Here is a 15618-nt window from a genome sequence, read left to right as displayed (position 1 = left end):
AGTCTGAGTTTAAGGATGTTGATTGAACAAAACAAACTATTTGTGGAGATGACATTGTGCTCTGACAAGACACAATTGTAAAAAAGTGTGACTTTTCTCTATTATCTGATAGCTTACAGACCAAATGATTAAGTTGTAACATGTTCATTTATTGTGTGACAATGTGTTTGATAGTTTCAGTCCTAATGTTATTAGTTATATCTACTTCCTTGGTATGACATGTCAATATGCTGCTGTGAAAAAGGCCAACAGAAATGGGCCAGTTAGATTATTGATCACTAGCTGTATCAGTGAGGCTCAACAGTTATCACGCAACTACAAAGAAGTTTTTTTTTAAACTATATCAAATATTCTACAGTCCCCACCTATTGAATATCTTTTATTGAATACTTTTTTACAATTTCTACCACCATACCAATCGCACACTGCGCTAATCCATGAATAATCCTCCTCTACTGCATTGGTGTAAACATGAACAATGCTTCAGTCTAGTCATTGTGGGGCAATGCATTAATGCCTCCTCCTACTCCTCCTCCTCCTCCAAATTCCAGTCTGGCATAATCCATAACACAGTGGGAATAAAGTCCTCCTAACAACAGACACTGGGCGAGGGAGAAAAATGTGTCTCTCCTTACTGTGGTTACAGTATCTAACAGTATGCAGCAGTAATGCATTCATCTTCCAAGTGGACACACAAACATACATGCAGTAGTGCTTGTTTAATCCTTCTAATTAAGGGCTATCTGCTACCCTCGTTTCCCAGCTTTCTTATATATATTATGTAGGCTAGCAGGCAAATACAGTCTGACACATGACATCTGGCTGTGAGTGAATGAATGAGTTAGTGGGAATCAGCACTATAATTAGAGATGAGGTGAGAAGGACAGGGAGAGAGAGATAGATAGATAAATCTGCCTAGCAACAGTGGAAACACCACCAGAGAGGAGAGGTGTGGGGGATGTTGGCAGAGGGAGTTGGACAGAGTGCAGACACACACTACATGTGATTTTTTTTTTCTTACATGTGAATTATTTATTTAAGCAGGGATTTTGCATGCCCTTTTACAGCATGCACAAGCTGAGGCATTTAGACTCGATCAGTGGATAAACTCATTGACCGCAATTGACTGTTAATAGCTTTTTTTTTGAAGACATGAGTGGACATGAGTGTTGTGTTTTTAATGAAAGCACTAATATGAATATATGTGCTAATAATTATTGTAGATTATCATTTTATTTTTATGCATAATTTCTAATAAGCAATGAACTGACTTAAGACATAAAGCTGTCAGCCGCAGTTTTGGTAAATGCATTGTTGACTTGCACCACTTTGCTGTTTTTGACTTGACGAGAGTGCTCCTTAATTAGTCAGAGGATCCTGAAGGCATAAGTACACAATGTGCATCCAAGTCCATCAGAAGATAGTGCATGTTATTATGTTGTGTTGACAGAGTAACCAACAGAGCATCGGCACAGTCAGGCTGTGAGTGTGTCACACTGTCGAGATAAAACAAAGGTGACATGATGTACTATAGCCTGTCAAGCAACACAACAGCTGCTAGGTTGACAGAAGGACATTGAAAGGCTGTCATAACCATAATAATACCCATTCAACCACTGCGAGTGACATCTTTCACATCTTTTACACAACCCAGTGTACTATGTACTCTTATTTTGGCTTCTCCTCCTCACACAGCACTCATCTTATGCCTCTGCTTATGCAGCCAGAGTCAAAACAAGGGCAATGGCTGCATAAGAAAAGCATGCTTCTTTCTGGTGACTGGTTCTGCATGCATACTCCTGGGGGCGATGATTTATGACCTGAAGAACGGAAAGGAGATGCAGGAGCAGAAAGCACTCTGCGGATTGAATGGTGTACTGGATGATCCTTTGGCAGGTCCATAAGGGCACTGTCAGGGAAATATAATGGGAATGGTGCACAGCCCGTCTGCAAACTGTGCTCTTTGTAAAGATATTGTAAGAAATGTCTGACATGGCCGAATTCTTCGTCCTTACAGGAATTTATCAAAGAAGTATCAACCCAAGAAGAACTCACGAGAAGAAGAAGAGAGCAAGTAAGTTAAAGGATCTCGCACACAAAGTTTTACCTTAAATTAAAGGTATATTTTGAACATTTTGGAAAATAGACATACACATTGTAATTTTTAACAATGTTTTATATGAGTTAAGAAATAGTTCAGCACATAACCCAGCATAACCATCAAATTTAAATTTTCACAAGTAGAATTTGTTAATGTTGGACGAGGCCAGGCTATCTGTTTCCTGTCTTTATGCTAAGCTAAGCTAACCATGTGCTAGCTGTAGCCATGTAGAGTCAGTATTGATATTCTTACCTTATTTTAAGTGTATTTCCCAAAATGTCAAACTATTCTTTCAACTGGTTCCTTTTTGAAGCACAAATTTGTTCCAAACAACATCTAAATTGCTGCTGCTATTACGTCTGCTATTTCTGAACTTCCCTCTGACATCACTTCCCATGTCTCACCAGGTACACCTTCTGTCGAGCCTTCCTGATGACACTGAATGAGTTAAATGACTATGCGGGTCAACACGAGGTTATAGCGGAGAATCTGATGTCTCAAATTATCACTGACCTTTCGCGCTACCTACAGGAGCTGAAGGCAGAGAGAAAATCGGTGAGACATCTCTTTACGTTCGTGCTCCACATCCATATCATCTCTGCAGAAACTGTGGCCTACAAGAAATTAAGTACCCAGTTCCCTCTGCATACTCAGTTCTGCATAAACTGAGGTCATTGCTGAGTAAATATAGATACACCCAAAGGCTCGCCAGAAGTGCAGAACGTGACTGACTGAGTCCTTTTTATGGAACAAAGTCATGGTCTCTCTATCATTACAGGCCTATTTCTCTCTTTTAAACCATCTAACAAAAGTTTGCACCACACACTATTCTTAAGCGTTGGAGTCACCTTCTTCTACTCCATTATAAAGTGATTTGGAAGAGCACTGGACCTGAAGTGCATGATTCATAGATAACAGTGTGGTGCCCATTAAATCCATAGATTTGGTGGAGAAGCAGAGAGAAAGCCGCCCAGCTGGAAAAAAGTACACTGAAAAAAATCTGTCATGGACTCTTGTGTCACGGAAGTCCAGCTGGGGGAACTGGAGTGGAAAACCAAAACCAGAGGGCTGCTCAAAGGCACGGTGACCTTTTTTAGAGTATGTTTTCATCATGTGCACAACTGGTGAAAATCTGTGTTGCACTCGCTGCTCTACCTAAATACAGGAAGCTCTGGGTCACATTTTAGTGATCAGTTTTTATTTTTGACTTAGGGAATTTCCAGTCATCCACCCCCTCTAGGCCTGTTTTGCTCTTTTGGCTTTGGTTCGGTTTGGCATAGCATCTTGGTCCCAAGTGTGCAGATTGAGGGTCCATGAAGCTGCAGGATGTCACTTTGACATCCCTCTTCCTCTTTTGCTGCATTTTCCTTTTTTTTCTCCACTTTATAAAGAAATATCACTGTTTATCTCCCCCCTGCCCTTGTTATCTCCTCATAGTTTCTCCTTCATAACTTTGTACGCCATGGTTTTTCAGCTCTCTCACCATCCTTTTTTGCAGCTGTTATTGTGCATAGTTTGTCATGTGTCTGCCTCACTTGACTAAACAATGTTTCTTTAGTTAGCCAGTGCGGGGGGTTTCCCCTCAGAACATGACCACATAATTTACAGTATCTCTTCTGAGCAGAAGCTTGTTTCATTGAATGACATTGAACAAATAGTTCCAGTCGAATTCAGACGAGTGTCCTTGTAAGTTAAATGCAGATTCACCCTCATCCTTCACATTCTCATGAATGCTGGATACTCTTTGAGATGTTCAAGTGTTGAAAGGCCACCAAGAATAATGGCAAGCTACAAATAAAAGACACCACAGTTGGACTTTACTAACAGAACATTAATAGTGTCATACTAAGTGTGCAGAAAAAGTCTGATTTTCTGAAAACTGTTTGTAAAGCATTGGAACTCCTTAGCCCGCTTCCCGTCTTTCTTTTCTCTACTTTTATCCACATGAATTTTTAAGCACCACTCAGTGCTCTTTCTGTGGTCGCCTTTTTTTTTTATTTGTGTCTACGCCAGACAAAGCTGTGCAGGCAGACCCAGACAGTGGGATTAGAGGAGGGTCAGGGCCTGCCCGTCCTGGCTTTATAGGGAGCTTTGTGGACAGGTAAACTCCAAAATATAAACCAAAGGGAGAGCAAAAAAAAAATCATTACTTTGTCACATGAGGTTGTTTTGTAACCCTCCCCATCAACCTTTGCGGAGCCTCTTGCTATGCTCAGCGTGGGGTGGCAATGGAGGCAAGGCCAGAAGTGTCCTTTGAAAGCGTTAAACCTGAGAGTTGAGAAAGTTGTTTTACAGAAGTGGAACCTTTATAGGGTAGACTACTTATACAAATGTATTTTATTTATTAGATATAGACTATGAAGGCAATGTCAGTGTGAGAAGGGAATGTCAGAATATATCATGACCATTAGTTGCACCATTGCTTGTTTATGGCCTAAGAGTATAATAGGCAATGATGAAGAGTAGGCAGGGTTAATATGGGATGAAGAGCCTAAGTCTCACTGGACTGAGATTCTGCTGAGGAATCATAATAAGGTGTTCTGTCAGCATAGTGCTGTCCTCATCGGTCCGCTGATCACAGGGCTTAGGTATCCTCTTTAATGAGGTCTGATAAAGACCCTTAAACACTCAGACCTCTGGTGACTGCTCATTTACTATAGCACTTAAATGTCATCGTACTATATTTACTGTTTATATTGACTTGAGTTACTCAAGCCCATTTAGGGGTTAGTCCAGTGTCAACTTGCACCCACAGCACAGCACATAATTATATCTTTTGGGGTTGGGGGAAGTTTGATCTGTCTTATCCTGCTGCGATGTGACATGTTTAACCAGCACTAAGAAAGGAAAAGGAAAAAAGCAAACATCTATTCAGTTGACAGGATCTGGCAAATAAACATAGCTTTTAGCGAGAAAGTCAGCTGAAAACCGTAATGGACTATCAAACAACTTTAGGTGGGTCAGGCAGATGATAGTTTACCACATTTATCCCTGAGAGGCAGAGATGAGAGAAGCAGCCACAGTGTAACAGTGTAAGAACAATGTGTCTCTCCAGAGTGGACTCACATGCCTTCTTGAGTGGAAAGACAAACAGGAGGCAGAGAATTGATCTGTGGATCTTCCCATCATTGCTGCATGCACATCCCCCCAAAGTGCAATATCACCCTGTGTGAACCACCACATGATGGTTTAAGCACAAGTAGAAAAGTCTCAGTGGGCCTTTCATGAGGTTTAATCATTTCTTTAGTCTCTAGATCTTGGATGACTTGTGGCAGTTTCTCGGACCTGCTGATTATATGTGTGTTGACAACTGTACAGGACTGCAGGTGCACATTCCTACAAACCAAGTCACGTCAATGAATGACTAACAGATCAGCCTGTGTGCTCGCACAAACGTACATGTGCACCTCTTCACACGAGTAAACTCAAAAGTACAAATGCGGTGCTGGAGCGAAGTTTTCGTTCCTCTGTTTCTCAGACAGCCGAAGGTGTTTGTAGATTTTCCCCTTTTTCATGTCATGTCGTTGTTTCGTTATAAACTTCTGGTAGTTTTCAGCGTGAATGGGACAGGAAGGGGACTGCCTGTTTGTATATCACACTCATCCCCATCAGAACATGACTGATGCCGGAAAGTAGAAGGTTCCACAGAATCACAGTTGTTTATAACCTAATATATTACATCTATCTCCTTTCATTTTTGCATACTTTCATTCTGTTTCAAATGTTATGATACTTGGGGGGGGGGGGGGGTACCCTGGCCTAGCATGAGGAACTTAGTCATAGCACAGAGAGCAATCCTGCTTCACATTATTAAGTAAATATTAAATTTTCTTTCTCTGATCTAATGTGCTTAAATGGATAATAATCATATTTTCCAGTCCCACTTTTATTATTGCTAACATATTGATGTAGTTAAATCTTGGTGTCCGGGTCAAGCATTTGTTAGTGTGTTAAGCCCAGCTCTTTTTCTCTCTCACTGCGTCTTTCAAATGCCTCACTAACTGAGAGCGGCAGCTTCAGGTCACCGACCTGCTGAAGTACCCCAGATGTCATTGGCAGTGCCAGCAGTCACAGTCAGTCACAGTCAGTTACAGAGAAAGATGGGCTGTGCCTGCTCTTTCTCTGCAGTCTGTGAGAAGCACACAGCGCCTGTGCCTAAATGGCTGCAGCGTATATACCTGCATCACAGAGGGCTGCCAGTCGTAACTGTGCTCCTTTTTATTCTGTTTTAAAATGAATGAACTTGTGCGCCTTGTGATGCGGTTGGTAGAACTTCATCCTCCAGCAGTATCTTGTGAAAATGGTGGTGTTGTATGGGGGGAAAGTGTTGCTGTGTTTTGTTTATCTTTGCTGTGTTGGAAGATTAGTTGATGCAGACAGCATGAGATGGTTGATATTTTTCAGATATGTTGTTATGGAGACAAATATTTGGCTGAAAACAGTCTCCACAATAACAGTGATGTCACGCCGTCTGGCACCGTGTGCTATGAAGAGACCTCATGATATCGTCACTGTATCTAATCATCATTTAGCAAAACATATTTTCAAAGTTCATCACTGAATAAGATTATTCTTTTTTTGTAATTATCTTTTTATTTGGAAAAAGACCACAATTAAACTTACAGCTTTTCGACATTTTACATAGCACACTCAGCCCATTTTCCTTGTTTTAGTCCTATACATATGTAATAAAAAGAAAATTTAAAAAGAAAGAAAGAAAAAAGAAAAAGAAAACATCCAGATGTCGCAGTTTTCCAGTGTCAAGACTCAGTCCTTAAATGCCTTACAGTCCGTATAATTAAGATGACACTGCTCATCCGTATTCACCCACTTATTTCAAAAAACAGTAACTATATACAATTGAACTGAAGGGAGTTTACATTTTTACATTCTTCTCAACTATAGAGGGAAAGTTGTTAAAACCGGGTGTTATACAAAGTTATACAAAATCTGTTCTCGTTGGGGTTACAAAATCAATCCATTTTTGCCAAATTTGGTAGAATTTATCTTTTTGAGCCCTCAGAGAGTAAGTCAATTTTTCCATCTTAAATATTTCTAAGGTTACCCCATACCAATCGTGTATGGTAGGCGGAGTTGTAGTTCGCCACCTTCTGGTGATTGATTTTTTACTCGCCGCCAAAAGGGCCTGGAGTAGCTTTATATCCCTCCTCTGTTTCAAACACACTATATGGCCCAAATAAAGTGACTCTATGTCCATGGGTAGATAAATTTTGAATACTGTGCACAATATTTTATAGATACCCTTCCAATATGAACTCAGCTTAGGACATTCCCAGAATATGTGTGAGTGGTTTGCCTCCCTTGACCCACACTGTCTCCAACAGATTGAACCTTCATTATTGTATCTTTCCTGGTGGGGGGTCTTAAAAAATCTTACTATATTTTTCCAGCAGTGTTCCCTCCACTCCATAGAGTTAGTTGAGGACCACTGAAAGCTGCATATTTCCCCCCACGCCTCCTCCGAAATTTCTATTCCTGCTTCCTTTTCCCATTTTTCCTTAATGTACAAGGTATTTTCATTTTTAATCAGAAACAGAGCATTATACAATTTCGAGATTGATTTGGAGGGAACCGAATCGAGGGCCGACCTTAAAATCCTGAAGAATTCCGACTCTGTTTTTGAGAAGTCAGTAGGCCTGCACTTCTGGTTGAAATAATGTCGCAGCTGAAGGTACCTGAAGAAATCCCCCTGTTCTAGGCCATGTTTGTCTCGCAAGTATTGGAAACTCTGTATTGCGTTTTTGTGTGTGAATGAAAGGTAGGTTGTAAGGCCTTTCTGTATCCAGGACTTAAATCTTTTATCCCCTCTATTGGGGATAAATTCTGTATCATAAGCACACCATCTAAAGAGCCTGAGCATGTTGTGAATTTCGCTTGTTTTAACCACTTTTTGCCAAATCTTTAACGTAAGATTAATCCAGGGGTTATTTCTCTCTTCCAATTGGGCTATCAAGCCTCTATCTACGATTACAGCCTGTAGAGGTAAATCTAAACTAATTTCAGATTCTAGTTCCTTCCATCTAGCTTTATACTCACTATTGCACCAATATAGTAGAGGGGTTAGCTGTGCAGCATAAAAATATTTCTTTAAACAAGGAAGTGCCATTCCTCCTTTCTCTTTTCTCAATTGTAGAACGTTAAATCGAATTCTGGGCTTTTTACCTTGCCAAATAAACCTAGATATCCATTTATCCCACTCCCTAAACTGATTGTCATTTATTTCCACTGGTAAAGTCCGAAAGATATATAAAAGTTTTGGGAGAGTGTTCATTTTAATTGCGCTAATCCTCGAGTTTAGATTTAGAAAAGGGATAAGATTCCATCGGTGCAGGTCTGATTTTATTTTCAACGATAATGGTCCATAATTTGCTTGAGACAATTTTGAAAGGTCTTTTGTTACCATTATTCCTAGATATTTTAATGATTCTGCTCCCCAGTCCAGGTTATATTTGTCTTGCATGCTCTTTGGTGCCGTGAAGTTCAAAGTCATGACCTGTGTCTTTAATATGTTGAGCTTATATCCTGATAGATTCCCATACTCGTTCAACAGTGACATCAAACCCGAGAAGGACCTCTCCGGTTGCCCCAAAAGAACCAAAACATCATCTGCAAAAAGCATTGCCCTCTGTTCAATTCCCGCCACCTCAACGCCTCCAATAGTGTCACTCTGTCTAATTAATTGTCCTAAGGGTTCTATAAATAAGGCAAAAAGGAGGGGGGATATTGGGCAGCCCTGCCTCGTTCCCCTCTCCAAAGTAAAAGAGTCAGAAAGATCCCCGTTAACTTTAATTCTTGCCGTAGGCTTATCATAAAGGGTCTGAATAACTCTTATAAATCTCTCCTGAAAGCCAAATTTTGCCAAAACCTTATATAGAAACAGCCATCTAACCGAGTCAAAGGCTTTCTCTGCGTCTAGACCTACAATTACTGCTGGTGTCTTGTCTTTCTTTATCTGTTCTAGTATATGTAGAGTTCTTCTTATGTTGTCCAGAGTCTGTCTGTGTCGAATGAATCCTGTCTGATCTAGATGGATGAGATCAGGTAAGAGTATTTCTAGCCTGCGTGCTAAGATTGATGTAAACAACTTGTAGTCTACGTTGAGAACACTGACAGGCCGGTAGTTACCACATTCTTGTTTGTCTTTTTGCTCTTTTGGAATGACTGATATAATTGCCTCCCTCCAAGAGGGTGGAAGTTCTCCTTGTTGTAGGATCTGGTTAAATGTGTTAAGTAGTAATGGTGTTAGTTGTGGCTTCAAGGCCTTATACCACTCTGAAGTGAAGCCGTCAGTGCCTGGAGACTTACCGGCTTTCAATTTGGAGATGGCTAAATTTAATTCTTTTACAGAAATTGGTTGGGTAAGACTGTCATTTTGTAAACTACTGAGTTTGGGTAGTCGTAATGAACTCAAAAATGTATCTATTTGAATTTCATCTGAGGCCCGGGGTTGAGAATACAGCTCCTTGTAAAATATTTCAAAGCTCTCTTGAATTTTCTCTATTGTATTTTCAACTATTTTTGTTTTTGGATTCTTTATTTTGTAAATTGTATTTTCCATTTGTTGCTTCCTTAGCCTATATGCTAGCAGTTTTGCTGATTTACTTCCTGCCTCATAATTCTTTTGTTTCAAGAAGACCCACTTTTTTTGAGTTTCTAGTGTAAATATTTCGTCAATTTCGCTTTGGAGTTTTTTAATTTCCTGTTTCAAATTGGGGTTTATTTTATTACTGTCAGCTAGTTGTAGCTTCTTTAATTTCTCCTGTAGGTCTGATAATTTCTGTCCTTTAATTTTCTTCATATGTGAAGTAATAGAGATAATTTTCCCCCTCATTACAGCCTTCAATGCATCCCAAAGAATTGCTGATGATACTTCTCCTGTGTCGTTCAAGTCTAGATATTCTCTAATGTCTTCCTTTAATTTCTCCAATAGTTTTGAGTCATTGAGTATATTTGAATTCAGCTTCCATACAGTTTTCCTTTTTTTCCTTCCTAGCGCTAATGACATAGAGATAGGGCTATGGTCTGAGAGGTCAATTGTTGCTATGTTACAATCCCTGATCCTAAATTTCTCAGAGCTGAAGACGAAGAAGTAATCCAGCCTTGCGTAAACTGAGTGCGGGTGGGAATAGTGTGTATAATCTCTACTAGTCGGGTGAAATTCTCTCCATACGTCTATTATGCCCAACTCCCTCATCAATGCTTTCAGCTTCCTAGTCAGAGGCTGGTTTTGTGTAATTGATCTTGAGGAATCTAGTGCTGGGTTCAACCTGATGTTAAAATCCCCCCCGCATATTATCACTCCCTGGGAGTTAACCATTAAGTCAAAAACCCGTCTGTATAGTAACCAGTCACTTCCTGGAGGGGCATAGACATTCAGTAAAGTTATTAAAGATCCCTCTATTCTCCCAGTGATCTTAATATATCTTCCCCCCTCATCCACAGTCTCTGATATGTGTTCATAAGCAAGTACATTCGATATAAGGATAGCCACCCCTCTCTTGTGTCCTGCCTTAAATGACGCAGAGAATACCTGTCTAAAACCCATCCTTTGTAGTTTTGCATGTTCTGATTGACTCATATGTGTTTCCTGAAGGAAGGCTATCTGTGCTTTCTCTTTTTTCAATTTTGACAGAATCTTACTTCTCTTAATTGGATTCAGAACCCCATTCACATTAAAAGAAATTATTTTCACTAGTCCGCTTTGCATTATGTCATTAGAGATGTATAATACTTGCTCTTCCTCTCCATATAAATAGTAGGTGATCCCTTCTTAACAGAATAACAGTAAAACAAACCAAAACAAAAACCTTGAACTTTTTCAACAAGAAACATTTTAAATTTTGTCCATACTTCCAGCCTTGAGGCTCTTTCACTCACCAGCCTCTGTTTTGAGGGATAACCTTTCTTCCCTAACTGGGTTAGAGGGCCCTCCGCTGTTTCAACAGCCACAACCAAACCTCTTCAGTGTCTCGACATCCCTCATAATGAATACAATTGTTTCGTCTAAATTGTTAATTTGTTAATGTTCAATTTTTACCTGCTCCGGAGTCAATATACCGTACCAATTATTTTGCTTCAAGTTAGTCTTTATCCTCTGTGTGATCGCGTCTAAACGCCTGCAGCTTCTCTCTGTATAAATAAGATTATTCTTATCAAGCAGGAATTTGAAGGTCAAGGTCTTTATGGCAGTTGGAAAAAAAAAATAAAATTCTTGATCATACGTTGGTTTGTCAGGACTTCCATAACGGCCCATTTTTGTTTGTAAATTAAATACTTCCCCTGAAACGCTGGAACACTTCCTTATTTAACTCAGCTTCCCTCGAAACTTTAGGAAATGAGAAGTGTGACAGTCCTGAGGTAAACCAGGGTGCATTCTCACTCACTACTCCCATGTTCAATGTGATTCAAGTGAAATTAACCTTGCAGGCCTTCTGCAACAGTCTCAATTTCACATCTCTTGGTTGTGCGACTGAGTTAGTAGAATACTAAGGACCTCTTGTACCGGCCAAAGTAGTACAAGCAACAGCTTTCTGTTCTTTGTAACGGCCTGTGTTCGTTATTGAATGATAGCATCGATATTCAGCTCAGCTACTGACCCTAGCTTCCGCAGTCTGCCTAACCAGAGGATACCTCATTGATAGTCAAGTCTCTATGTCATTTTCATTTTAATTTGATTCTTTTGGGGTTCTCTAGCAGATTAACATGACCACAGGAAATGGGTGAATTACTTGTATGCTTTATAAGTAATCACAATTTAAAAGCAGGTTTAAAACCGTTGCTCAGTGTTTCCAGTAGATTTGGCTGTGGTTCATACAGAGAGCTGTAGAGAGAGGTGCTCTGCCTCCGGGCCAAGAGCTCTGGTCCCCTGGAGCGAGATCGCCTTTTACCAAAACACACAAGAGTATGAACTGTGTGAGTTCAGACCAGCAGCTGCCACCTAGCCTTGTCTAATGTCCCACAATCCATTGTGACCCCCCCCCCCAGATTAAACTATCTGGCTCCTTGTATGCTTGTTTTATCACATGGTATGTTCACTGTAAGCTTCCTATTTCATGTCCAAGTGTTGTTAGCCAGTTAGCCTGTTGCTGTTTCTTATTCTACTTTCTCATATAATTGTAACTGTCATGTTACAGAGATTTTCTATCCTGTTTTGTTCAGGGACAGGCCAGTGATCCTGTCAAACACTGCTAATATTTACTAATTAATGCTAAAGACAAAGTAGAGTCAAGGCTGATGGCAATGTTATTAGTTTTGCATGTTTGATCATAAACCAAAGTATTAGACAAATTAAAATTTTGTCCTGATGATTTTGTAGTTTTCTGTAATATGTCTTCTTTCTCTTTCTTTCTTATTTTTCTTGCATCTTTCATCTCTTCTGTCTACATTTTCTAGTTAAAGAATTGTGCAGACTTCATTCATGTCTCTTATGTATACTTGAGAGTGTAAAAGGGAACACAGAGAACACAAACCTTGCCTTCGGCACCATGACATGTGACTCTGCAGCTTGACAAAAACAGCGTCTGTTTGGCGTCACCACGCTGTTGTTGGTTTCTTGGTTGTTGTCATGGCTACTTGATCTACATATACAACCTTTTTATTCTTTTGGAATTTCTAATAAACCGTTAGGTTTTTAGTATTAGCATTGAATGAATGTTAAAATTGTAGCGCTGTTTCACAGTGTTGGTGCACCTGTGCAGAACTGGTGGGCTTTGATCTGGTTGATCTTTACTCATATATAGCCATTAGCTCATGCTTGTTCAGATCTCTGAGAGTTAAGCCTGTGTTTTTAATATATATATGTAAGTATAGTGAAAATATACTGAATTTGCCCTACTTTCTCAGTTCACATTAATACTGTCACAGTGTGAGTAATATTCATAATGTTTAGTGGTATGGTGTGTGTGTGTGTGTGTGTCATTTCAGCCGCTTCAAATTTATTATCCCTATTGTGTCAAGGTCAGATTCACCTGCTTTTAAACCCCTTAAGCTTGGGAATATTACATTAATATCTCTGATGTGTTTTTTTCCTTTCCTCAACTCTTCTGACAGCACTTCCATGATGGGCGTAAGGCACAGCAGTACATCGAGAGCTCGTGGAAACAGCTGGAATCAGTAAGTGACCCGATTAATCTGTAGTCCCACAACTGTACTAAATGTACCACGGGGTAATTATTTAAAAGTCTAAAAAACTTAATTTCAGATCATACATTAAGGTCTACCATTGCAGAATAAAGGGAAAGTAAAACTAAAATCCTGCATGAAACTGTGCAGAGATCGTCTGATGATCTCAAGCACTTGGGGTAATCATCAACATTAAATCCACATGATACCAAAGCACATGCTGCAACAGATACTTTAAGTGGCGCTGTGTGACTATGGAATACATCATCAAAAACTGAAGGAGCACAGACACAAGGTGGTAAACAAGAAGACATCAGACAAGGGCTGTGCACAGAGCCCTGAGGGACTTCCTGATGTGTCTTAACCAGAAATCGCAAATAATGTGCTGTTTCTTGTGCTCAAAATGGAGACAAGGCGTTGTTTATAAGATAGGAAGAATGTACAGGACAACCTCTGACATAAGGTTGAAGTTCATATCATAGTTGAATAATGCTGTAATGTTATTGTATAATTTGTGTTTTTCTCTCCTTGAGTAGCAGCATGATGAGAATATTAAAAATCTGAAGAATCTGATAAGTATGAGCAGAAATAGAATGACAAAAGTGAGTTTGACTTGACTTATCAGTTTTAGCCATCAGTAGCAGACTAACACAAAGTTAGAAAACATTACTATATAATCCCAAGTTTTGTTAAGAACCAAGATAAGAGCCGATCCAGGAGTATCTTGTGTTTAAGTGGAGGAGCTAAAAGCAGGATTGCGCAGAACAGCGCTTCTTATCTCTGCCTGGTCCCTTTGACTGGGGGGAGAAAGAGTGTTAGAGAGATGCATAACAGCCTTGTCCTCCTCAAACTTCTCTGTGCGTTCAATGATCCCATTGTGCATGAGGCAGATAGACATAGTTCACAGTGCACGCTGACCCAACAAACACTGATTGTTCTGTTTGAGGGGTCGAATGAGGGTTGGATGAATGGTTGTTTTTCTGTACACAAATGACCGCTATGAACATTTGTTTAATCTGCAGGCTGCAGAGCCCATTGCTGTGTCAGTGACAAACTGACCTCTGTCACACACAAAGCTGCGCTTGAAATCTAAATGACGTATATGTACATGTTATGACGTTCAATGCTATGCCTATTTAAAGGTCAAGCTATAGTGTTTCCTGCTCATGGCAGGCAATTACTGATCACCGTCTGTGACTGTATTAAATTTGATTTTCTCTGTGTTTTCAGTGTAAAAGAAAGTTTGAGAGGGACTGTAAAGAGGCAGACAGAGCACAGCAATACTTTGAGAAGATGGATGCTGACATTAACGTGACTAAGGCTGACGTGGAAAAGGTATGTGTCATCTCAATCCCGTGCAGAATCCACCAATCACACAAGTTCGTCTTAAATCCTCCATGCTTAACACAACTTCCTGGCCTTCCTCACTCTCCCACCTAACACTCCCTTTTCTCTCAACATTTTCTTTGACATTTTATCCCCTTCCACCCCTTCCGTGCCCCCCTTAACTCTGACTCCTCATTCCAGTGAGCCCAAAAAGACAGCAAAGATTGAGTGACCATGTGTTTGATGCCAGCAACTGTGTGTAAAAGCTGGCATTGTTTCTGCAACACAGTGATCTGCTGCTAAACAACGCTGAAGGCAGCACCGAGTCCTCATTATCACTGCAGAACAGTTACCAAACAGTCTGCAGTGTTGAATGGGCCATAGCAACAGAGACGTCCATGGTGTCCATGGTGTTGCTTGTGTGTGTTTTTAAGTTTGGAGTATGTTATATATATCAGTTTTTCATAGTGAAGAATCTAAATATATATAGTTTGGTCATTCTGTGATCATACGTCCTTTTCAGTAAGTCATCCCATGCAGCATTCAGCCGATTCTCAGGATTTGCAGACCAGAGCCCCCTGGGCCTGTAGCTGATGTCATTTCCTGTTGTCATAAACAATTAAAAGAGGCCTCAAAATCTCAGCATTTAAACCACACAGCTCCCACACCCGTGAGGCATCATGGGTCAGCAGCGCGTGCTCCTGCTGCTTCATCAGCTGTTGGAACGGAGCTCAGGCCCAAAGCTGACACAGTTCAAACCCGATTATTATGCAAATATAGGCTGGAATAAAGAGCCTTTCTGCACTCTGGACATACAGCCAAAGAGCTACAATAGGCTTAGGCTAACACTGAACTCAACTGGAAAGACCCGGCACAGCAGCTCAAGAAAGTGGTCTTGAAACAAGAGTGGCGTTGTGCCTGATTACAGTTATTTCATTTACTGAAGCGTGAAAGACTCATACATTGCACAGAATCCAGTCCTGTGTTTTTTTCTTTTCTCATTTAGTTAGTACGACTGTTTGTGGCAAATGATAATGTAAACAGCTCTT

General features: G+C 40.2%; 1 protein-coding gene across 19 annotated transcripts in view; it reads left to right on the top strand.

Moving 5' to 3' along the window:
- The window catches only part of LOC124052144 (formin-binding protein 1), a 56053-nt gene that overhangs the window by 18913 nt on the left and 21522 nt on the right, over window positions 1–15618 (top strand). For all 19 annotated transcript variants that reach the window (XM_046376089.1, XM_046376090.1, XM_046376091.1 and 16 more), the window contains exons 3-6: window positions 2018–2074; window positions 2509–2656; window positions 13172–13234; window positions 14474–14578. In XM_046376089.1, coding sequence (XP_046232045.1) covers window positions 2018–2074; window positions 2509–2656; window positions 13172–13234; window positions 14474–14578 — 373 coding nt within the window. The remainder of the gene's footprint in view (window positions 1–2017; window positions 2075–2508; window positions 2657–13171; window positions 13235–14473; window positions 14579–15618) is intronic.

Source organism: Scatophagus argus, chromosome 20, assembly GCF_020382885.2.
Source record: "Scatophagus argus isolate fScaArg1 chromosome 20, fScaArg1.pri, whole genome shotgun sequence".
NCBI classification, from domain to species: domain Eukaryota; kingdom Metazoa; phylum Chordata; class Actinopteri; family Scatophagidae; genus Scatophagus; species Scatophagus argus.
The sequence above is the reverse complement of the archived record's forward strand: the minus strand, read 5'-3'. Positions and strand labels throughout refer to the sequence as shown.